Below are 26,218 nucleotides of genomic sequence, written 5' to 3'. Positions count from 1 at the left end.
TATTGGTTTCCCCTCCTCCACTGTGAAACTTGAAAAGAAAATATTGCAAAGAGGTGTTTTGTCTCTTAAGATTAGAATTAACAGAAAAAAGCCTCTTTCGACAGTCTCTCGTGGAAGAGTATAATGAAATTACGCTTATGGATACCATCAGGTCAGGGAGAGATTAATTTTGCTGCTTCTTTTCATTCAGACAATTACCGTCTGTATTTATGGGTTATTCAATAGATAAAAGGGGAATCTTCCTTATGGATGTGTTTTTTTTGTTTTTTGTTTTTTTTGTGTGTTGAATGAAAACGAAAGATTGAATTGCCCCGCTGACAAGGAGGTGCGGCAGCTGACTGCACGTGAAAGCTGGTATATGAAAGCCTGGATATTGCCATGAATATTTTCATATTCTAATGAAAAGCACGAACAAGGAATAGAAAGTAGGTAATCTGAGGAGAAAGGGAAAGGGAATTTTCTCTTCTGAAAAAACTTTTTCCATCTATTTCTATGATAACTGAAGATGTGAGAATCTGCTGTTTTCTGCTGAACAAGGTTATCAGTTATTTTTTAAAAATGGAATGCACAATACTTTATAGCTTTTAAAAAATAACAAAACATAAATTATGATATCACATATATTTTGAAACATTTAGAAAAAGCCAAAGAAGTTTCCATATGAAATCAGTGAGATTTCTCTCAACATGTTAACCAGAATCTTCTTTAAATTGAGTTTCTTATTCCGTGATAAGACTATTTGTGATTCTTTAGCTTAGAATTTAAAGCTCATTAAGCTGAATTGCCAATAATGAAGAGCTTAAAGCAAAAATAAAAAATAAAAAAAATAAATAAAATAAAACAAAGGAAAAGAAAAGAAAAACCCAAAAACCAAAAAACAGCAAATGTACCATTATCTTCAGTTTCTGCTCCTACAGAAAACTAACGCTTTTACATAGGAATGAAATCTGTGATAACCCAAAATTATAAAAATGAGACACAGACATTTAAGTCTCAATACTTTAAATCCAAGGCATTTTACATAATTTAAGTCTGATTTATAATTTATAAAAATATGCATGGAAAACAATCTATTGTCAAACCTAGTGATACACGATTATATATAGATATATATGTAGATATGTCAACAAAGAGCGAGTATACAGTACCTTTAACTATCTTATCCAAATAGTGAGCTTGGGAAATTAAAAAGGAAAAAAGAACAGACAGACATTTCAGAAGTGTCACATGGGACAAGAAAATTTTCAGAATTTACATGCAAATTGAGTAGCTGCAGCTGACATAAGACTCACATCACATGACAGAGATGCACTTCATATCTCCTAAAAATGCAGGATATTCACGTTTTTAGCAAATGGAGTCATGATTCCAAGAAATACTCAGCATTTTCAACTAGCTGAACTAACATTACTTTTCACAGATTATTTGGAATGCTCTCCACTCTCATCATTTTCAACATTCTCCTTTATAATAACTGAGCAGAACAAATTGAATCAATTCTTTATTCTTAAAGAACTTTGGAAATTTATAACTATGAGATCCACAGATAATGAAACTTTAAAAGTTAATAAATAAGCAAAAAGAAGAAAGAAACTGAGACTCTTGAGCAAATGTAATATATTGACGTTATATTTGGAAAAGGCTCATGTAAGTTCTATAGAATATGATTACTCAGTATCTCTTGACTGCAAGCCAGATAGAGAATGATGTATCAGATAAATAGTCCATTAGGAAACAGGGACTATTCTAAGATCCTGTTTATTTTCAAAAACCTACTGGAATAGGCTCTTTTTCTCACAAAAGGTGTATAGGAGCAGGACTAAGACTGAATCTTTTTCTGTACCTGTACCTGCCCCGTCCACTTGTTTCATGAGGCTACAATTAGGCTATACCTTTCCCCTTGAACTGAGACATAAATGCCTCCCTCAATGTAGAGACCTAATATATTCTTAAGAAGCCTCAAATCCCCTTGCTTTGTCAAAATTCATACACCTTTAATGATCTAAAATTGCTTTTCAAAGATGCTTATGCTGATTGTTTTTCACTATGACATATACAAGTGGCAGCAGAACTCCTAACAGAATGATTGAATGTATAACTTTTAGTTGGGCCACTCAGGTGTGATGGTTCTGTCATGTGTGTAAACAAAACTGTATACAGTTTTGACACATCTGTACTGTGTATATAAAATGATTCTTCACTTTGCCACAGGATTCTATTAGAGGCTTTGAATTGCATTTAAAAATAAGCATGTTTACAGCTAATTAATAATATGATGCAAGAAAAATTAAGGTGAAGAAGATAGGTGTTAGGTACTACTCTGAAATTATAATAATAAAAATAATTTACCTTTCAAACATTAAAATAAAAATTATTGCATAACATTCATATAATTTCTTTATAATTCCTTCTATATGCTATATACTTTATACGCTATATAAACTAGTAGAGCCCTATAATAGCTCAATGGATGATGTGAACATAAAGAAAGTACCATCAAAACTTCTGGAGTTTCTGATTCTCATAGGGTAGTATTTCTACGGCAGTTCCTAGTTTACAAAAATTAATAACACTCATCACAGTTAGAGAGTAAGCCTTTTGCTTTTTCATTAGGTCTGCACAAACAAAATAAATAACACAACTTAATTCTGATCTGGATTCTCAGTTTTAAGGATGGACAAAATTATTTCTAATTAGCCAATCAGATTGCAAACAGAATCAATTACGCAAAACAGTAGATTGATTTACAGGTAAAGGTAGGTCTTTGGGTCATCAGACCATCAGAAGTAGAACTCTAAGTAAAAAATACATTTAAAATATATAGCAGGTCAACATTCATATCATGCTTTAAATATTTGCAACACTTAACACAAGATTTGCAAAAAGCTAAAAACCAACCATAAGAAAAGTATCTCTATTGAGAAAGATATCACGATTTTTCATTTGCATTTATATCATAGAGACTTGTGAAGCTGAGAGCTTAAAACTAAGAGAGAAAGAGGGGAAAACAACAAGGAATATTTTGGTATGGAAGAATAAAATTTCTGATAATACCACAAAAGCCTAGTTCTAAATAATGAAGAAGTTAAAAGGAGATGTCAATGTATGAGGGTCAAATAATTCTTAAAAGTAGTAATTGCAACAATGTAAACATTATATAAACTACAAAAGGAAATAATAAAAAACACAGACATGTAAGAAGCCATTAGAAATAACAATCATAAAAATAACACAGTATATACAAAATCAATATACCTAACAATTGCTGAAATGCATATTAGGTTGCAAAAATTTACTTTGAAAACTAATGATTATGTTCTGACACTGAAGAAAAGTCATTCCTATTCAATCTATTAAGAAGTTTAAATTTGTTTTATAGAATAAAATTCTTATACAAATGGGTGCTAGACATAAAATAGGGCCCATTAAAAAACTGTTTTCTGGGGCTGGGTTCAGTGGCTCATGCCTGTCATCCCAGCGCTTTGGCAGGCTGAGGTGGATCACTTGAGGTCAGAAGTTCAAGGGCACCCTGGCCAACATGGTGAAACCCCATCTCTACTAAAAATAAAAAAATTAGCCAGGTGTGGTGGCACGTGCCTGTAGTCCCAGCTACTTGGGAGACTGAGGCAGGAGAATCACTTTAACCTGGGAGGCGGAGGTTGCAGTGAGCTGAGATTGTGCCACTGCACTCCAGCCTGGGCGACAAAGTAAGACTCTGTCTCAATAAAAACAAACCCCAAAAACAAACAAACAAAAAACTGTTTTCTAGTAAAATGTTGCAGTCCTAAAATACTTTCTCTGGAGTTTCAATTATTTATCTTGGAAGAAGACCCATGTGGGACACATGGTATGCGTAGTACCATATTTCCCGTGAGACGGCAAGCCTTAATCGTCTTTGGGTCCTAGATCTTTGAGCAAACTGGTAAAAGCGTCGGGTTCCCTTCCCAGAAAAATTCACATATGCTCACAAACACAAAATGCTGCCTATGACCCAGGGACACATACGAGGCACTCTGCTCCCAGCCTTGCTCACTGAAGGTAACAATAAAGGCGTCCTTTGTGCCAAATACCGTTCTAAGTGCTTATATTATTCTCTCATTTCATCTTGATCACAACCCTATGATGTAGTAACAGTTGAGACAGTAAATACAGATGAAGAAACAGAGAAGAGAGATTAATTTGTGCAAGGTAACATGTTGGCACCTAGGCTGGCTCCGGAGCTTGCTCTAAACCACTCTGCCACAATGCCGTCTCTTGGAGATTTAGGGAAAAAAATTGATGAAAGGTCAAAAGTGCTGTGCAATTCCTGACCCAACGTGAATTTAACAGACACTTCGTTCTCCAAAGCCACCAGGCAGTTCCACCTTCTTTTACAGGTCTTCTACATGGATTTCGTAGGAAAGTATAAGGTAGGTCTATAGGTCTACTTTAAATGCCAGGGCGAATTCTTGGCCTTAACTGTCTGTCTTTCAAAAACACATTCAGATACACAAGCATCCCTGGAACACAACAAATGAAGCAACTATTCAGGTTTCAAGCCTATGGCCTGGAGGTCCTTGATCTACTTGATGGTACAGACAGGCAAAGACTCATGGGAGTTTTAAAAGTGAAAGAAAACTGTGGCTCACTGAAAATATTTTTATTATGGAATTAGTCCATAAATTTTTAATATCAACAAAGCAAATGATTACTCCTGTATTCTTTTCACACGTCCCCCCTCTAGGTGTTTCTTTTTAAGAAGAATTCCTTCTTTTTATAAAGCCCTTAATTACCACATTTCCCCCTTTGTATTTTGGGAAAGATGAGTGGAGGAGGACACAGATCATTTGCTCTTGTCTGCACCCCTTAGCGATGGACCTGGGCTCTCAGGCCTCTGAGGACGGGGCTTATTCATACATAGTATTGTTGTATGTTTCATTCCTCCATGTAGATCAGGAAGGAATAGCATCTTTTTGGAATTCTGTCTTCATGCTGTTGTCTCATCTGCTTATCTATAAATTCTGGGCACTCCTCCATTTCTTCCGTTATCTCTTCCTTCCTTTTTCCTCCCCCTACCCCAACACCTCTCTCTTGGATGCACACCAGAGTACATGTAACAGGAAATGAGGACAATAAAGAACTAGCTGTGATGCATTCACTTACACTAACAGATGCCACGAAATTTCAAGACTTTAATGAACTTTCTAGGCATAGGTGACTTAATGTGTACACTGTCCCCATTAGAAATGTAAACTCTTGGCCATGCAAATCACTGTATTCCCATTGCCTGGCTCATAGCATAATCTTTTTTTTTTTTTTTTTTTTTTTTTTTGATACAGGGTCTCACTGTGTCACCCAGGCTGGAGAGCACTGGCACAATCACAGCTTGGCTCAATGCAGCCTCAACTTCCCAGGCTTGGGTGATCCTCCCACCTCAGCCTCCCAAGTAGCCGGGACTACAGGTGCCCCCAACCACACCTAGGTAAGTTTTGTATTTTTTGTACAGACGGGATTTCACCATTTTGCCCAGGATGGTTTTGAACTCCTGACCTAAGGATGATCCAACAACGTGCTGGGATTACAGGCGTGAGTCACTGTGCCACTATGCCCAATCACAGCAGAGTCTTAATATCTACTATATAAAATGATCAAATGTACTTTTGGTGGCTTTAGTATGTCTTCCATGTGTTTGTAGCTTTTGAATAAATTTTATAAGTAATACAGAGACTATCTTTTGAGAAAGAAGCAAAAGTGGGCAAAGCCTCATTTACAACATCCGCCCCATCCTTGCTCATTTGTTCCTCACCCCTTCCCCCATGTGTTCTAGTTATGGACAGTAGTATTCACAATAACTACCATTTATGAAGACTGCTAAGCATTTAATGTGAATTAACTGGTTTAATTTTCATCACCTTGTGGGGTAACAGGTACCATTACTATCTTCCCTTACTTCACAAATGAGGAAATTGAGGCACAAGAAATTAGATAACTTTCCTAAGATCAAATTGCTAGCAGTGGCAAAGACAAAGTTCCAACCAGGCAGTCTGACACCAAAATCCATATTCTTTTTTTTTTTTTTTTTTTTGAGACGGCGTTTCGCTCTTGTTACCGAGGCTAGAATGCAATGGTGCGATCTTGGCTTACCGCAACCTCCGCCTCCTGGGTTCAGGCAATTATCCTGCCTCAGCCTCCTGAGTAGCTGGGATTACAGGCATGTGCCACCATGCCCAGTTGATTTTTTGTATTTTTAGTAGAGATGGGGTTTCACCATGTTGACCAGGATGGTCTCGATCTCTTGACCTCGTGATCCACCCGCCTTGGCCTCCCAAAGTGCTGGGATTACAGGCGTGAGCCACCGTGCCCAGCCAAAATCCATATTCTAAATAAATGTTAACAGTTACAACTCAGAAGAACCAGAACTGTGTACCTGTGTAAGGTGGACTAGAAGCATCATCTGTTTATAGATTGGTCAAGAAATTTACGTGAATAAAAAAATCAGACTAAACAATGTGGAAATCCTTAGTTCCAACACTGACAGTTAAAGGAAATAAGATTAAAACTCAAATGAATTTAAAATATGTATCTGATGACACAGCTTCATAAATGAGAGTACCTTATATAAACTAAGGTACTTGAATGCTGCCATCTGTTCTAAAAATCCCAAGTTTGGAAAACCAGTGGGCAAGATAGTAGAACTAGGGATAAAACCAGGAAAAATAAAAACAAGTAAGTTTGAAAACAACAGAAACCAAAAAAACCCAGGACAGAAGCAGTTGAGTGGATGTACAAATGTTGGACAAGAAATACCTGCTGAGTAGCAGTTCCCAAGAAGGCTGCTCATTTAAAAATGACGTCTAAGGAGTGTATGTGCCTGTTGGGCTGAGACACGGAACAAGATTAATTCCGAGTTTGCTTTCCTTTTACCAACAGGCTGACTCTCATACACACAGAGAAGCAACAAAGGCAAAGCAAGCTGGTTATAAAGACATCAGGTAGCTCACAAGGGGAGGTCGAGCAGGTTTCCCTGTGTACAAGCAGTTGCTGATGTGTATGGCTATGAACTATTCACATTGTTTCTGTTGTCAACAATGCACTTTGGTGGGAGCATATTAAATAGTACAGTATAATATTTTCACAGGGTTACTGGCTTCAATCCTGGGTATAGCATAGACATCAGATGTGTACATCAAAAAATACAGACATATTCTTCACTATGACTGTTACCGTGAAGTCCTTGGCGTAGAGGGCAGATTTTTAATTAGCACTGTGCATTTCATAATACTTCAGAAGATGGACTTAAAAAATGATTCACATTAGTATCTCATTAAAGTTATAAGTAGGTATCATTCTTAGACTAGTCAAGTACCAATTCCTGTAGGATGACAGAAAAGCTACAGTTTGCAAATAAGTAGATATTAAATCCATTTATTCCAATCAGCAACTGTTCAAATCAGTGTGCAAGCTGCATACCCATTGATTTGATGTTGCTTAATTGGTACTTATTGCACTGTTTTATTACTGATTACCATATCATTACCATATAATGAAGGATTATGACAGTGATGTAATTTTAAACACCATAAAACTATTATATATTCTTAAGAGTTTACTCATGACTCCTTAAAATATGTTCTCTTTTGCCACAGGATTATCAGATTTATGGGCAAACATCAAAAATATTCTTTCCTATTTGAGAAAGTCAATTAATTTGTGTTTTACCAATTAGTGAGGTGGTGTCAGAAAAAGTGTGTGCGCGCACACACATGTGTGGTTTAAAGGCATCTGCTCCTCTACAATTGGCAATACATTTTCAAAAATTTGCTTCAAATAGTCTTTGAAAGTTTGCATATTTTATTCTTTTTACAGAACTTGGTGTAAAAATTATCTGAATAAATACATTCCTTCTTACATGAACCTACACAAGCAAAATATCATACTTCAATTTGGAACAGTATTTATGCCAAGGCATTCCAAACGAGTGAAATAAGACTTTTCCTGATTTAAGTCAGCCCAGAAAAATCCAGATTCTATGGAAAAGGTGCTTTGAGATAAATCACAAATAAAGTCAGCACTGCTGAAAGAGTTTCATCATAAGCTGCAGAGCTGTATAGAGATGACTGGTAGAACAGAATTTGGTATTTTCCTTCAATTTAGGATTTCATGCCTTACCGTGGACTACATAAACATAATGGAAGTAACAATGGAACACTCAAGGTGCAGATGGCAGACTCACTGATGCTAGGATGTGCACAGACTATGCAAAGAGATGCCTTGTGTGGTGTGTGATGTATGAAGTTTTGTGGTAGCCTTTGCATGTGGCATGATTTCATCCCCTGAACCACAAACATATATATGTTAGGAATACATCTCCTTTAGTTTTTACTCCTTGTGTGAGTTTACTGAATGACATAAGCAATAATACATTTTTAGGATTTCCTAGATCAAAAAAATCACGTGCTCCGATTTGATAATGAAACTAGTCAGAGACAGTTTTTAACATTAATAAATAAAAATTATAGGCCAGGCACGGTGGCTCATGCCTGTAACCCCAGCACTTTGGGAGGCCGAGACGGGTGGATCACGAGATTAGGAGATAGAGACCATTCTGGACATGGTGAAACCCCATGTCTACTAAAATACAAAAAATTAGTGGCATGGTGGTATGTGTCTGTAGTCCCAGCTACTTTCAGGAGGCTACTCAGGGGGCTTCTCTCAGCTACAAGTTCACGCCTGTAGTCTCTGCTACTCTCAGGAGGCTACAGCTACTCATGAGGCTGAGGCAGGGAGATCACTTGAATCCAGGAGGCAGAGACTGCAGTGAGATGAGGTCGCGCCACTGCACTCCAGCCTGGGCAACAGAGTGAGACTCGATCTCAAAAAAAAAATAAATAAATAAAATTATAATACAATTTCTTATACTAGGTGAATATTTGGCTATTTAAGATTTTGGAAAAATGAAGTCGGTTATAACAATTATTACAGTGGTGTCTGAATAGTGTTAACAAATCCAATCACAGGAAACCACAACAATGATCTACAGATTTGGTCAATATTAATGGCTATAATTTTTTGTCTATAATTGCCACTTTTGCTGATTCACAAAATTTAATATTCAAGAATTTTTTTTTTTTTTTTTTTTTGAGGCAGAGTCTTGCTCTGTTGCCCAGGCTAGAGTGCAGTGGCGTGACCTCAACTAAGAAAAATTTATAGAATAAAACTTGTAAGTAGCACAATGGGCCTTTCTCATGTCAGTTTGCTTGAGCATATCTGGAAAACAATAAACAAAGTTGAACAATCCTTTTAACTTACCTAGGATACATTATATTTTATGAGAATATTAGACAAATGGCTGTTTTCAAGGTGATTTCTATGGAAAGTAGTTTTCCTGTAGTTGTAGGTGAGAGCACGCAAAGCAGTTTACCACTTGTACTATGGGTGCTACAGTTTTCTCCGCCTTTTTTCATGAGCTGATGCTGGTGACGCAAATAATCTACCCACTTTCTATAAGTGTTTTCCATTAGCCAATGTCTACAAAGCATCCAGCCGCTAATTTCCAATGACAGAAAAACGGGACATTCATTTAAATTTTGAAAGATGTGCAGAGTGCTCAATAGTTCACAATATTCTGAAACCTTTCTCAGTACAAACTGATTTTCCTCAAACTACTTCTTGTTATCTTTTGGCACACCAGTTCTGTTATTAGCCATAATTTAAATTTTTCTGTTTAAAAAATGTGGTACTTTAGGAAGACATCTCTGCCATTATAATTTCTGCATCTGTTTCTATGAGAACTCAATCTTTTGTGACAGGGACATAGATATTAATTTATTTTCATCACATAAAACTTAATTTCCATCTATTCTACTATATACATACACATAAGAACAGTTAAGAAATAATTCAAGAGGCAGCATAGTTTATCTAGTACTTAAGAGCACGGGCTTAGAAACTGTTCATATGCATCTGGAGTCCGATTTTGTTGCTTACAAGCTGTGGGTCCACAGAAAAGTTACATAACTTTTCGGAGCCTCAGTTTCTTTAATGGAGATTTTATTAGCTACTACCTGAGAATTAAATAATTAATGTAGAACAGTGTGCACTGTGCCTTAGCACACAATAAACACTCAATAAATATTATTATTAATTCATCTTATTAACAGGAATAATTTAAAAAGGACAAACTCATGAGACAACTGGTATTTTTTAAACGACTATGAGGCAAGGAAAAAGTCTGACTTTGAGCAAAGAAATGTGGGACTGGCAATGATTTGTTTTCATAAGCCTCAGGGTCCATTCTGCCCCAAAGCAGCAAGATAAGCCCCTCATACTCTGCCTCCCCAAGCTGTTCTCCTTTTGCTGAGGACATTCTTTATATGAACTGGCTTATTCCCAGAGTAGGAACAACTCCATTTTGGGGCAGGAAGTTTTCTTCTTCCCTATCTGCTGGTTAGATGCACAGTTCCTGGTCAACATGGAGTTCAGCTTTTTGGAATAGAGAACAAACACATCACAACTTGCCCTTATATATTCTGTGCTCCCTCAGTAATTTTATTTGAGCAAGAGAAATCAGTATTTTCTAAAAAAGTGTAGATACCCACACAAACATTCATATAGTCCACTCACAAATTCAGAAATACAAGTCATTTTACAGTAACTATTTGGAAACTAAGACATTTCAATATCACACTTTCCATGCATATCCCTATTCTTACATTGTGAGTTTGCTAAAGACTTTTCATTATGAAATGTACTGAGCAGACAGGGTGTCTATTACTAACTTTTCATAGCAGGGTGGTGTAAGTTTAGATGTCACCATTCTTAAACAGAGGAGGAAGTCCACCCTTGGCTGAGACAATCCTTTCCAGCAGCTGTGGGTGGCACACAAACATGTAGTCACAATTGCATATCTAGACTTTTACTATGTGGTTTGTTCTTGCACTGGTCACAAGTCAGAGGATAACGCTTCTAGGGGCAGGAGAGAGTTAGAGTAAGTCAAATAACCATATAGATAGTTTCCAATTTGCCTTTTATGGCAGTTATATGGTGATTTTTTTTTCTTATCTATACCAATGTATTGCAGTGGATTACTCACATACATAGTAATTACTGCTGGGGACTTATCTTAAAAGTCAAGAGTTGGACTTCATGTGAAAAACACTATTTCACACCTTATTGTTCATGTGGGGACTAATTAATGAATACCTTATATCATTAATTCACAATTAGATCACTTATGTTTAAACACATGCTTTCTACGGACACATATATAAATATTAATTTTGGACAGAATGGTAATCATTCAGCACCGTAACAATTAAGCAGCTGTAACCTGTCTCCTGCACTAAGCAATGGAGCTGCCGGGCGAGCTCCACAAGCAGATGGTCTTACCCACCCATGCTTAAAGTTAAAGACTTTTTAAAAAAGAGGTGTTGACAAATCAGAACAACTAGGCATAGTTTTAATGCAAATCGACCGATTTGCAATGTAGATTACTCTAAAAACTAATTTAGTATATAGGAAAAAATAAGCTCTGTTGTTAAAGGAAGACATTATATCAAATTTAGATATAGTGGATTCCCTACCAACATAATTATTTACTAATTCATTCAACCAACAGAGTTTAATGGAAAAGCAGCTGGCAAAGTATTCAAATTTATGGACCTCCTTTGAGTGCTCCTTAATTTATCCAAGGCACATGCCTGTTAAATCCCAGAAATGATAGTCATATTTCAGACAGCTGGTTTCCAGCTTCATTAAAGAGGCACTCAAAAAAGAGAGGGTCACTGAACTTATCATGAAGAGCCACAGAAAAGAACTGGCTTGAGTCACGCCACAATCTGTGAATATGTTAAATATGAAGGCTGTGGGAAGGCCATGCCTCTGGATGGGCCGACACCATAGCCAAACTTGCACTTTAAAATAGGGAGGTGGAAAAGGAACTGTTTGAAGATGAAAAGAGGCTATTTTCAACTTGTCGTATTCAAGAAATGGCAAAGATAAATTCTGCCACTGAAAGGATACCAATATACCATGTGGGAAGGGATAATCACACTTCCTAAAATTGTGGGCTTAATTTTTTTTTACTCTTACATTAAACTGAATGAAAAGTCGCAACTTTTTAGGTACTCCATTAGGTAATAAGCATCTCAGCATATAAGGAAAATTACTTCAAATCCTCATGAACACCTCACTAGCTGTCTTTCACTCTCCAGTTACCTGGATTACTTTTGGGAAGAATGTCGCATCCTTATAATCTGGCACTGGGGATAATCTTTCCCTTCCTTGCTGATATTGTGAAATAGCTGATAACATATTATTTTGCAGCTGATTTTACTCTAAATGCCTTGGATCTAAACTTTTCAATAAAAGGCTTCTGATGAACTTGGTAAGGAGAAGGTGCAGTTTCCATCTCCATTTCTGGTTAAATTGTATATCCAGTCAATTGAGCTTTAAAACCTTCGATATACTAGGTTTTGGTGGTAATTAAGATCTTAGATGGTTTAATGAAGTGCTCCAAATGGAAAAAGATACTCTAGTATATTACTAAAGGAACCAAATGTCAGGTTTCTAATGAAACAGTGTAGTACAAATTTGACATCTAACTTACTTGGCTACTATTCAGATAACACGTCTCTCCATAAACTTTTTAAAAAACAACTTGAATTGGCTTCAGATGAGACATGTGGTTTCAGAAAGAAAAATGGAAACCATAGGCATGAATATATTCACATTTTTAAATGTCTGGCCTGGCATATAACCGTAATTAAAATTAATGGATTCAAAAATTTCCTTGAGATCATAATTATAATTTATAAGTTGTTTCCCTAAGACACAGAGCCGCTACACAGTAAACTCTTTTGAGATTTAAAAGAACTAGTTAGCAAACCACTAAGTTCACGGTGGGATACAAACATGAGGTACTGGAAGGAAAGAAGGAACCGGGTTTGCCAAGCCTAAGGAAACAGGTGTATTTCAATGACATCTAACTTATGACAAAACAATATAAATCCTCAACCTTTTCTCAGGTATTGCTCCCAGTTGAGAAAAATCACAACAGGTTTTAACTTTCCATTCTTTCTGAAAAAGCTGCTTCTAATGCCAGTCGGCCCTGAAGGAGAAAGCTTAATTTAGCAGTAGCTATTGGGACTCAAGGCAGACCACAGGACGTAGACTGGAAAGAAATTCCCGCGTAAGTAAACACCACAGTACAGAATTCATTTATTGTATGACCCTAAATAAGTATGTGAAGAGTATGGGAGGCATATTTCTTTTAAAGAACTCTAAATTCTCATCCTCATAAGCTATGTATACATCATTTCAGTGGAAGACGTATGTTAAACCCAGATGTGTTCACCCACAAAGCAATTATTTACATTCAGAATTGAGTTTCTGAATGTAAATAATGGCCTAAAAAATGCTCCTTTCTAATATATGGAAAAGCACACTTAACATTTCCCAAAACAACACACCTGTCCTAGAAGTTTACCTCTCAGTAGCACTGGCACTGCCATCTGATATGAAACCATGCAGCTTTAGTTGATGGCTATGATGTTGCCTCTCTTTTGTGAGGATAAATTATGGCATAAGGATAGGGTAGAGAGAAAGGGAACTCAAGGCCTGATGTCAACAGTGAGAGCTGTTTATCCCCACACTTACTCCCATTCTTGAGGACAGAAACCGAGGCCTTGGGAAATTATTCAGTGGAAAATAAATCATCAACATGATTGGAGAACATGTATCCACATGGCCCTCGGGACTATGACTTTTACTGACAGTTACATAGCAAGTCTGGTACAGAAGGTGAAGAGTCTCACCCACTTTTTTGAGGATGTAATCTGTAATCTGAGTTGAGGATGTAATTCTAATGGGACTTTTGGGGGCACTGTATGACTTACACAGGAAGGAGAAGGAGAGAAGGAAGGAGGCATACTATAAAGTTAAATCTGCGACACGCTTCACAAGAAGTTGGTAGAAGAGTCAATTAGTAACACCTTTGAGGCCTTATAGTATAGGGATTGTTACAGTAGAAATTGAATGATTTAATAAAACCTCGGCATGTAGTATGTAAGACTAAACTATTATAGAAGCACAGAGTCAAACTTACTAAAGTTTCAAATTTAGACAACTACATTTGTTTTTGCTGGTTGATGACTCTCTCACTCAACAGGCTGTGGAACACTGAGTGAGAGACTAATTTGGCTTAAAGGGCAGAGCTGCCATTGCTCTCAAGGCTGGCTGCAGGTAGCAGAACCCAGGGCTCCCTGCCCTTTGTTGATGAAACTGGTATATGTAAAGAAAAGCAAATACGAAAGAATGAAGGACAGACAAACTGCAGCAACAAAATACACTACAACATCAAAATAAACATTATCTTTGCAGTAGTTTTAAAAATATTAAAACAGTAGGGAACGCTGACAATCAAACAAAATGGGACCTCCGACTTTTAGAAAGGTCAGAGAAACTAGGTTTGCGTTTGCAGGAAAAAGTTTAAGTGAAATCTTCTTTTAAAAATTACAAGTCTGAGAGGATTACAGAGGCTAAAGTACTGCATGTAAAACTGTTAACTGAATAAACTAGACTAAAATGAGAAAAACAGTATTGAAACCCCCAATGGATACTGTTATCTCAATGGAAGAAACAGATACCTAAATAAGCCCGGTTCTCAGCACATGGGTGGTACACTCCTGAGCTCTGCAGGGGGCTTTCCGTGGCTCTCTCAGTGATCTCCGTCCCCTCTGTCCATCAAATTTCTTATTACTGAGAAGCACTGGGACTTGCGGAGCGGGAGAGACCTCAAGAAGTTCTTGTTCTGCGTGCTTCGCAGAAGGGTTTTCAGCCTGTTAATTTAGGAGAATTTACCCTAGCTTTTCACTGCCAATCAGGTCAGTTTAGAAAACTCTCCCCCTCAACTCCGCGCCTGCTGCCTCCTTGGTGACCCACTCTCCACTGTGAATGACAGATCACGAGGCATCTATGTCCAGACTATTCATGTGTCAGGAAGTAGAGGAGATTAGTTCTCCTTGTATCCAGCGTGCACTCCTGTTTTTCTGGAGAAATTAGCCGAGGCTAATTCCTCTGCCTAAAGACAAGATTTAGCAGGGAGGAATTAGTCACAGTCAGTTTGTTATGAATTTCAGTCCAAAGACTAGCAACAACAACAAGAAGAAACATCTCTAGGGTGTTTATTTTGTGCCAGGCACTGTGCTAAGTGCTTTCCCACATGACCTAACTCATTTAATACTCTCAGGAACTTTACAAGGTAGTTATTATTTTCATTCCCACTTTATAGATGAGAAAACTGAGGCACAGGGGGCTTAAGTAATTTCCCAAGATCATACACATATGCAGTGACAGAGTTAGAATCAGGGTGGAAATCCAGGGTTTGTGAGTCTAAATCTTACATAATTTGGGAGGCCATCTTTCAGAAAAACAATATGAAAAGATAAATATGAAATTAGGTATAAAAGTATTTAGAATGAGAAAAACCACAACAAAACATTATTTTTCAGTTAATACCACAGATACCAGAAAAGCCATATACATTTTTTATTAAGTGCTTATCATGTCTCTAATGAGCATTTTTCCTGTATTTACTCTTTGACTGCCTCTTTATATGACTAAGACTTTTGCAATATTTTCTAAAGAGAGAATAGAAAGGTAATTCAGTCTATATTCTATGTGATAGTTTAATATACTTTTCATTATTGAAAAACCATCGGCCAGGTGTGGTGGCTCACACCTGTAATCCTAGCACTTTGGGAGGCTGAGGCTGGTGGATCACGAGGTCAGGAGATGGAGACCATCCTGGCCAACATGGTGAAACCCTGTCTCTACTAACAATACAAAAGATTAGCTGGGCGTGGCAGTGTGCACCTGTAGTCCCAGCTACTTGGGAGGCTGAGGCAGGAGAATTGCTTGAATTCAAGAGGCAGAGACTGCAGTGAGCCAAGATTGTACCACTGCACTCCAGCCTGGGTGACAGAGACAGACTCTGTCTCAAAAAAAAACAAAAAACAAAAAAACAAAAAAACGAAAAACAAAAAACAAAAAAACTATCAATTGTAGTTCATTTGGCTTCAAAATTTGTTATTGGTAGTCATGTAAATTTGTGCCATTATTGTCCAGTTTGGAGAAACTTTTTTCTATTGTGTAATAAACTGATCTTAAATATGCTCTGAGTTGTAAATATTCATTGACTATTTTGTTGTGATGTCACACAGTAGAATATTTTGAGATTTATGTTAACTTTGCCAATGTCCGTATTTCATGTTACATAAACAAGAAGTCTTTTTCTGGTGCACTCATGTGATTCAGCGATATACTGGGATGCGTAACACATGTGATTTCACACATTGTTGAACTCAGTATCTGCAGTACTGCTATGGACATATGCCCTACAGATACAGGAATTCTGAGAAATTATTCAAAAAAGAAATATTCATATAAAAGTTATGGCATGTATAATTGTGTAAATTCCATTATCAAGTACACACCTGGTAGGAGAACACTTCTGTTTTGATTAGGCATTTTAGGTATTTGATGACAAGAGCAATTTTCCTGACTAGCTTCTGTTTCCATACATTTCAAGTCTTATTTCTTCTCCAGTACCTACTTGCTTCTGGTGCAGAGTTTCACAGGACAAAGTCATATCGCCATCTAATTAACCCCTGGCCCTGCACTTTCATGTCACCGAGTCAGTGGAAGGTAGGAAAATTCCTACTGTGGCTAGCAATAACAACCACACATAGAAGTGACTTCAGGCCGGGTGCGGTGGCTCACGCCTGTAATCCCAGCACTGTGGGAGGCCGAGGTGGGTGGATCACCAGGTCAAGAGATCGAGACCATCCTGGCCAACGTGGTGAAACCCTGCCTCTACTAAAAATACAAAACTCAGCCGGGTGTGGTGGCATGCGCTTGTAGTCCCAGCTACTTGGGAGGCTGCGGCAGGAGAATCACTTGAACCCAGGAGGCAGAAGTTGCAGTGATCTGAGATGGCACCACTATACCCAGCCTGGAGACAGAGCAAGACTCCATCTCAAAAAAAAAAAAAAGTGATTTCATATCTCATGATCATATCCCATTAAATCTAAAATAAATGTACCCCCAGATCAAATTCTCCTTATGGAATTCTCAAAATGCCCGCAGCCACCCCAATGCCACCCTGCACGAGGAAAAGTGTGGTGGAAAGGAAGTTGGAGTGTGAAGAGACAGAAGAAAACTGATTTGCAAGTTTTATATTAACATACAATACCTGAACCCATAGGAGTCCCCCTGTGGGATCCGAAGAGGGGCCAGTGGAAGTGAAGGACCTGGACATTCAAGCGATACCAGCTTCACAGTAAACCTGTCTCTGGCCAGGTCAGGGACCCTGGTAGTTTGGCACAGGGCTGCCTTTTGTCACCACTACCAACAACTGGCTGATGTGAAGCCAAATGCCTCCCACAAACAGTCATTTGTGGGTGTAATGTGGTGCCCTATATCCACTGTTACTGGAAATTATAAACAAAATGTGTCTAAAAATCTAAAAAGATATTTTTAGAATCACGTATTGTTTTATTTTGGATATGATGCTCAATTTGGGAAACATTACAGAAGTTCCAAAGAATATTAAGTTTTGTAATTTAAGTGAAGCATTTATCAGAGTGGTCATTTTTTTTTTCAAAATTGTCACCTACTTTTTAACTTAACAATTAAAACACTATTGTTTTACCATTATCTGAGATAAGAATTAGAACACTAAGCCTAAGCTTGTCTACATCAGTAAAAGTTTTGATCTTCTTTCTCTCCACCCCATACTGTTTCCGAAATACCTCCCCAGCCACGTGCATTTCATTTTCAATTTCTAATCTTCAGCATCCCAAAGCCCAAGAGCAACCCTGGTGTTTAACAGAGGATGCTGAGTACTGCATGTATAAGTTTTGTCTGAGCAAACAAAGCATGCCTTTGTGATCATTAATGATCTTGTTTCCCAATGTACTAAGAATTAGAATAAAAACAAATAGCTGGTCTTTTGTAGTTTAAAGAAATTAGGATTTCCCCTAGGCTAAATTTCCATTTGAATTGCCTAAAAGTACATGAAAATCAATGTAGCTCAATACACAACTCTGTGTTTGAGACATCAGTAGCAGAAAAATACCACAATACCTTCTATCTTTCGTCATCATGATTTTAAAAACAACCCTCGGCCAAGTACAGTGGCTCATGCTTACAATCCCAGCACCTTGGGAGGCCAAGGCGGGAGAAGTGCGAGACCAGCCTCCCGGGGCAACATGAAGAAATCCCTTTTCTACAAAATACAAAAAATTAGCTGGGTGTGATGGCATACACCTGTGGTCCCAGCTATTCGGGAGGCTAAGGTAGGAGAATCACCTGGGCTCAGGAGGCAGAGGCTGCAGTGAGCAGTGGCTGTACCAAGGCAGTCCAGCCTGGACAACAGAGTGAGACCCTGTCTCAATAATAAATAAATAAAAATATAAAAAAACCAAAACCAACTCTCAAACCCCTAACCCAAACATACAAATTTCTTGTTAAACAATATCCATTAGGCGACTAGATTAGATTTTATGATAATTAAATTGAAATGTCATTCATTCTTTAAATTTCCTGGACAGGAGTTTTGTTTTATTGTTTCTGTTTTTGAAGGCTGGCACTCAAAACATTTTCTGGGTTGTAGTTTGTCTAACTTATACTTAGTAACAAAACTAAAACTTGAATTTATTGAACATTATTTGCTAAATACTTTACATTCTAGTATTCTGTTTAATTCTAATAATCCCATGAAGTACATAATATTCACATTTCACATAGAACAGGTTAAATGACTTGACCAAGGTCACTCAAAGGTACAGCAAGAATTTGAATTCCCAAAGCTCTTAAACATTACAGCATTCTGCATCAAAATCTCATATAAGTACTTTTATAGTCATTTTACATTTAGGAAAAATCCCAACTGAGGCTAAGAACAATTAAGATACAAGTTATAGGCCGGGTACAGGGGCTCAGGCCTGTAACCTCAGCACTTTGAGAGGCCGAAGTGGACGAATCACCTGAGGTCAGGAGTTTGAGACCAGCCTGGCCAACATGGTGAAACCCCATCTCTATTAAAAAAATACAAAAATTAGCTGGATATGGTGGTGGGCGTCTGCAATCCCAGCTGTTTGAGAGGCTGAGGAAGGAGAATCACTTGAACCCAGGAGGCTGAGGTTGCAGTGATCCAAGATCGTGCCATTGCACTCTAGCCAGGGCGACAGAATGAGACTCCCTCTCAAAATAAAAAAAGAAAAGAAAAGGATACAAGTAATAGTGAATAAATTGTAAAACTGTCTTAAAAACATATTTTATTTTAAATGTCAAAGCCCATACCTTTCTTATTATGTTACACAGACTTTTATAAGAAATAGTTCTCAGTAAGTATCACAGAAGAGATGTTCGGTAATTGCTTAATGGACAAACAAATGAATTAACAAATAAAAAGTAATTGAGGCATGCAACGTAGAGCATCCTACAAAACGAACCCCAAGTGACCGGAAAAAGTGAAGATGGTTTCTTGCTGTGTTTCAATGCCATAGAAAAAACAAAAACAAAAGTTAAATGACATAGATAAAAAGGGAACCCCATGTTTAAATCTAGTAATTTTCCAAATAAAGCAGAAGTTAACAACAGTGAAAAAATTCTAGAACTGCAAGAGACCTCGAGGTGTTCTTCAAATAGGGCTACTGCCCAAGAGACTTGATCTTTTAGGATAATAGATGGAAATAAGTTTTAAAAAAAAAACCAAAAAACTCCCATTCTAAAAACACTCCTTAAGTTAACAAAATCAACTGACAAAACCCACCAGTGTTTCACAGCTAAGTAATCACGGCATTAAGCTTTAACAATACTATGATGACTTAGAAGGTTCAAAAAGTTCTTGAGTAGCGTGTTCCAGGACTTAAAAATGCTTTCCGATCCGAGGTTCTTCGTTATACCTAACAAACATTTAAACGATATAAACCCATATTCTCCATTTCTGTCTCCCGGATAAATGGAAAATGCCAATCAGCCTCCAGAAGACAACGTGCCTGTCTAGAGAGAGCTGAGCCTTCTTTTCCTTCACAACAACCCTCCATAGTAGATAACAATCAAATACAGTGTTCAATCATTTCCCCCGCTGTGGTTTCAATCTCACCTACAGCTTCCAATTCGCAGATACAAATGGATGACTTCTGGGGCAAATCTCTTCAACAAATGCTAAAAAGAACGGTTCATCTGAAAGTGATAGGTTACCCAAATTCAAAATTTGGTATTTAAGACTTATCATTACCCAGGTTATCTACTTACTATTACACTTAAAAGTTATTGATTCTGCCTATTACCATCTGTTCAGCAGAGCCTACCACTGCCTCTATAGACAACTAGCTGCATGTACAGGTCGCTACCACAGGAGTGTTTCCCTCTTTTTCTAAGCAAGCAGCAGCCTAATTTCTCTGACCTACCTCGACTCTCACATTACAGAATCATTTAAGCTTTTTTACAGAGAGATGGCCATATAATATTCTAATTATATCAACTATTACTTAAAAAACACTTCATTATATTTAATATATTTTTAACTTGCCTCTGAATCCTCTAAATATTTTTACATCTTTCCTACCTCAGGAAAACCAATGGCAGTACATGAGTACAATGCTTTGCAGCTCATTTGGAATGGTCATATAAGAGAGAATATTATTGTAGTAGAGCATCTATATCAGCGTTATGACTATTAAAGCAATTTAGCAGTAAGTACTGGTGCTTATTTGATGTGGTTTAATCATGTAACTTCTCTATTTCTTTATTTATAAAAGGGTCCAATAATCATGAAGCCTTTCTGGGGAGGAAAGGAGAAATATCTATTTTAATCACAATATTGCTAAAAGTAGATTTCTCCTGGTTTCATCTTCCATCTGCATGCATCACAAATCAAAGGAAAACCCAAGAAAGGAGGACTTGGGATGATGAGCCTGCAGATGAATATCACTAATTTGCTGAACGCATGATTCACGATGAGAGGAAAATATGAATATTCTAACAAAAATATCAGAATGGAATCCTTTCAGGTAGATAGGGCATTCAGTGAACACTCCAAATTCATAACCTATTTTACTATCAAAATGCCTGTGGTTTTATGAAAGCATGGACAGAATTTATGAAGACAGTAAGATGACTCATGAAGAACATCCTTTGCCTTCTAGTGGGAACTTCTGTTTGCTTCTGTTTACTTTCTCCTCCATTTTTCTTTCATTAGCCTCCCTGTTTGGTATTCAATGAGATGGCACATAATACAGAGAAAGAAAAAAATCTTGCTGATTTATGAGCATTCTTTCATAAAGTGGCAGCTTCTTTCAGCTGGATGCATAAAGGTTGAAATTAAGAGGAAATGCACAGAAAACAAACCATCCCAAGTGAGAAAACACACCAAAGTTTCCTGGGTGCTTAATTGTGGCTCACAAATGGCCACTTAGGGCCCTAAACGGGAAATTATGGTGGGCATATACACAGGTAGTAAGGAGAGACGGAAAAGACAATTGGATCTTTGCATGGCTAAATTCAAAATAACTCATCTTATTAGTATAAAAGAACACAAAATGCTTTAAAGGTTCTCTACATCTTTTAAAAGGTTCACAGCCAAGATTTATTTTTAAATGAAGCAGGTCCTTTATTTCCCGCACTGTTATTCATACGGAGTATAAAAGCAACGGAATAAATAAAAGTAATAGCAAATGAAATTGACAGGATTTATTAAGTTATAATACAAAGAACCACTACTAACAAAAATCCTGTTTGTTCCTAAACAACTAGAAGTTTGTTCAAGAACAGTTCACCTGTGGGAAACTATTATCAATGTAATAATACCAAGGTCACTGAAGATGACATTAAACGATTTGCTGAGTAACTATTGGTTGATAAGTTAAATCTGCCTCTGGATAACTTTTGGTACACTTACTGGTTTTTCAAAGCTATCCACATGTTTGTTGTACTTCCTAAGATACATACAGTCACATCATAATTTTTCTCTCTCAGCTAGACTCAATTCACTTCTTTTGATTAAGTATCGGCTGGTGGGGTCACAAAGAATGAGGGAATATGATCAGAGGTGTATTTTTCCTGTCCTGCCTCTAGTAGACAGGCATTCTGGGACCTGGGGCATGGAGCTGTTTAGTTATAGAGGTATTGCACTGTCCCTTGTATGGCCACAAAAGGATACACAAATCCTGCTCAACTTTTTTCTGCTTAATACAGTTCGCATGAACAACCTGCTGCCACTGCCCTACAAAGCCTCTCTTTGGGAGGGGAAAGCCACATCAGTGGGGACAAGCCCTGTGTAAGTGCTATGAATGTGGGCACCTGTGGTTGATTTCAGCAGAAATGATACACGTTTCCCAGCTGTAGGCAGGAAGCTCCAATACAACAAGTGAAGCTCCAAGGATGTGTAAGTAAGAGCGGGCATCATCTGCAGGATTTTGGCGGGCTAGCCCCTGGCTAGCATCTGGAAATTTGGATGTTCCCTATACTGATAAGGTTATTTTGTCCACACCTACCCTTCTTAGGAGTTGCAATTTTGGTGGTTATGGCTGATAGAGGATACCTCCTGGAGCAGCCCCAATAAAAACCTTAGACTTTAAGTCCAATCTTTAGGCTTCCCTGGGCCAAGTGAAAGAAAAAAAATCATCTTGGACCACACATAAAATACATTAACACTAAAAATAGCTGATGAGCTAAAAAAATTGCAAAAAAACCACCTCATAATGTTTTAAGAAGGTTTATGAATTTGTGTTGGGGCTCATTCAAAGCTGTCCACAGGCCACAGTTTGGATAAGCTTGCTCTGTGTCCCGAACAGGCTTTCCTGGGCAGAAATACTACACACATGTTGAGTCATTTTGCTGCTGGGGAAAGGAGCATGCTACATGTGACCTCTCCCAGTGGGAGAGAAAGAAGATAGGAAGCCTGGGCATGGATTTCTGCAGACTCTGCCAGATGTGTCTTTTTTCCTTCTGGTCATGATAAACTATAGCCATGATACAACTACCTCTGGGTCTTGAGTTCTTCTCGCAGATCACCAGCGTGGGGGTGTCGTGAGACCCTTGAAACAGATGTCAAGGATGTCAATAGGATCAGAAAAAACCTTACATGAGGTTTATAAAGACACGCTTGTGACAATTTATAAGATGTATGTGATTTCAATTTTCCCATGACAAAGTTCCTGGCTAACGAATTCCTGTGAGCAAAAATGTGAACTACATAATACTTACAGATACACCGGAAGAAGAAATCTTTAAAAGCTACTGACACTCCCCACACAGATTTATCAAATTTCCCCCTAAGGATGTAAAGCAATGTGGAGAAAGACTATACCACAAATTCTGAAATGTTAGTAGGGCTGTGCCATTTATAATTAATATTGTGTACTTTCACTGAAGTGATACAGAAGTTTGTTACTTACTTTTGTTGTGTTTTTAAAACTGGACACTTTTAGTGACAAATGGTAAAAACAAAGACACTGACTATCTTGAATACTTTTGTATCTATGCTAAATATTGTTTATGTACTAACATTTTGATCTGAAACGTCTATCTGATTGTTTTATTTAACCTACAGATATTCACAAATGTCATCATATATGAAAAAGTGTAAACCACACAAGAGCAGTGAGATTTATGCATTTTATTCTACTGTATTTCTCATGGTACTACAAAATGAAGTCATAAAAAAATCAAACCTCTTTTGTAGAGACTCAAGATACGGACAAGCCTAAGCTCTGTGATTCTGGAAACTGTAGGGGCCAACAAGGCCATACATTTTTAAAAATTTAAAGTCTTTTTTTTTCCTAAAGTGGAAAATCTGCTATTAAGAAATGCAATGACACTATGGAGCATCAAGAAGTAATATTCGATAAAGCTTCACTTATAATCAAATCAAATAGTCTGTTTTATGTGAGTCCATTTTTGTGGCCATCACAAAAACCAATGAATAAAAAGTTTAGACCTCATTCTTGTGACAGCTGTTCTAAAAAGAACTGAATTGCCATGATAAAATGACAACCATATTTAAAAAATAATTTCGCGTTAAGAAAGACAAGTAAAATATAATGTAAAGACTAGGCTTTTTCCAAGTTGAAAACAGCTCACAATCAGGGCTCTTCTGCGGGAGGAAGGGGTCAGACACAGACAGACGCGCAGGGAGCCTACCGATAGTGCAGTGCTCCCCGTTCCATCCCTGGCTGCATTCACACTTGCCATCCTTGCAGGTCCCGTGCTCGGCACAGCGGGGGTGGCAGGCTCTCTGATTACACGCTGGGCCCGTCCAGCCTTCTTCGCAGCGACACGTCCCCCCCATGCAAACACCATGTGAGCCACAGTCCACAGAACATATTTCTGTGTGGAAAGAACAGAAGAGATGAGTAGTGGGAGGGAGAAGGGGAATTCATAAGCAGTGCTCCATCTTCCACTCAAGTTTGTTCAAGTGAAACCCAAAATCACCAAAAATAAATCAAAAGTGTTTGCATGCTAAGTAAATTTCAGCATTGACTACCAGGAAATTATCAATGGTGGAACTCCACTGCTTTATTCGTCATTTAATGTTACATGCTGCTATAATCATGCATAAAATACGCATGACAATTGTTAGAAATAATTTCTTTATATATATTTTATATAGGAAACATTACATAAATAGAGCGTAGTCATATTTATACATACCTATCACCAAGAAAACACACCCCCCCACCCCCAAATTAACGAAATATTTCAGCATCTAAGCATCTCAGGCATCTAGCAGGACTTGGGTTTCATACACACAACAAGAATTTGAAAAGGGTTTATTTCTAATGCCACATTTAAATGTTTTGAATATTCAGAAACTTTCACTAAGAGGAAGCTACTTTAGTAAGTAAATTAGATTGCTTCTGACACAGATACACAAGTAAAAAGAAACTGTTTTGCCTATTCAGTAAATTTGTACTGTGGACAGATACAAATTTCTTAGTCCACAGTACAAAACCAATTTAGTAATGCATATAATTGACTCTCCTTTGAAAAACAAGGTTTTTAGACCCGTAGAATTACTGAAAAGAGCCCAAGTGACCAAATGACTTCAAATGCTGTAATAACAGGTCTTGAAAAAGAATCAGATGTCTAAATTTTAAGCTTTCTTAAAAGCTTTGTTTAATTAGTTCCAATTGAGAGATAGGGAGAGGGAGAGGTAAAAGAAACTTGGAAGGTTATTTTATTTCTATTCTTTACACATGAAGTTAAAGTTAGCTATAGTTTTTTTTCCCCTAAATTCTAAGACTATTGATTAGCTTTGGTTTTCTTGCAAAAATAAAGCACAATAAAAACCTGAAATCATTTCTAACAAATAGAAAATATACTAAACCATTTTAAAAATTAAAAAATAGTAACTGTTTATGTAGTCACATGTTCTGTTCTCCCTATTCATTTCCCAAGTAACATTTTTCAGACACGTAATTCTCTATCTCACAGGCTAACTTTAAACACTGTATCAAGGCACTATGAGAGTTGTAATATTTCTTATAAACAACACCCAGGACTGTTAACTGAAAGATGGTAGCACAAGGGTTTTTTCATGCAACATTTTTTATCTCCTTTGAATTAAAATTTTGATTAAGAGATCCAAGATAGTTGATTAACTTCAGAGCAACATAACATCAACCCAGCCCCAGAAGCGAGAGGTTTCTTTCTGAGGCACCCTTTTTATTCAATCTAATCAATTTTTCATTAGGGTGAAGGTGTTTATCAGCATTTAGCACACTAGCTTTGAGCAAGGTGCGTCAATCTTTGTAATGAACTTATTAATTAGAGTTAATTTAATTGAAGTGGAATTGAAGGGCTAATTAATGGACAAACTGCTGATGAAGATAGAGGAAAGCTCCCTTGCTTTCAAACCTATACACTTTCAGATGGAAATAATTCATTTCTTCTCTTTTAGCAGCTTAACCAAATGGTTCTTCGGGTGTCAAGTCTACTCTCTTATTGAATTTAGATATCTGAAGGTCATTTCCACAACAACAAAAGAGGTAGTGTGCAAAGTGTTTTCCTTTAGGATTCACTCAGAAATTCAGAATTATACTGCTTGTAAACTTTAAGCCACAAAGGTAAATTAACAATGCTTTTATAAGCTTTAAATGAGAACGGTGCAACAACCAGACACATTTGAGGCACACAAGACCAGATATTTTCACAGCGTGACTGGAAGCGTATT

The 26,218-nt window shown here is 37.4% G+C and overlaps 1 protein-coding gene across 12 annotated transcripts in view; it reads right to left on the bottom strand.

The window, feature by feature from the left end:
- The window catches only part of TENM3 (teneurin transmembrane protein 3), a 471,979-nt gene that overhangs the window by 79,736 nt on the left and 366,025 nt on the right, over positions 1–26,218 (bottom strand). For 10 of the 12 annotated variants that reach the window (XM_032298890.1, XM_032298888.1, XM_032298892.1 and 7 more), the window contains 2 exons: positions 24,187–24,372; positions 1,149–1,175 (listed from right to left, as the gene is read on the bottom strand). In XM_032298890.1, coding sequence (XP_032154781.1) covers positions 1,149–1,175; positions 24,187–24,372 — 213 coding nt within the window. The remainder of the gene's footprint in view (positions 1–1,148; positions 1,176–24,186; positions 24,373–26,218) is intronic. The other 2 variants (XM_032298894.1, XM_032298895.1) reach the window with 1 other exon arrangement.

The sequence above is a fragment of the Sapajus apella genome, unplaced genomic scaffold (genome assembly GCF_009761245.1).
Source record: "Sapajus apella isolate SASKATOON/1434 unplaced genomic scaffold, GSC_monkey_1.0 scaffold39, whole genome shotgun sequence".
NCBI lineage: Eukaryota > Metazoa > Chordata > Mammalia > Primates > Cebidae > Sapajus > Sapajus apella.
Note: the sequence above shows the minus strand (reverse complement) of the source record. Positions and strands in the feature narration are given on the sequence as shown.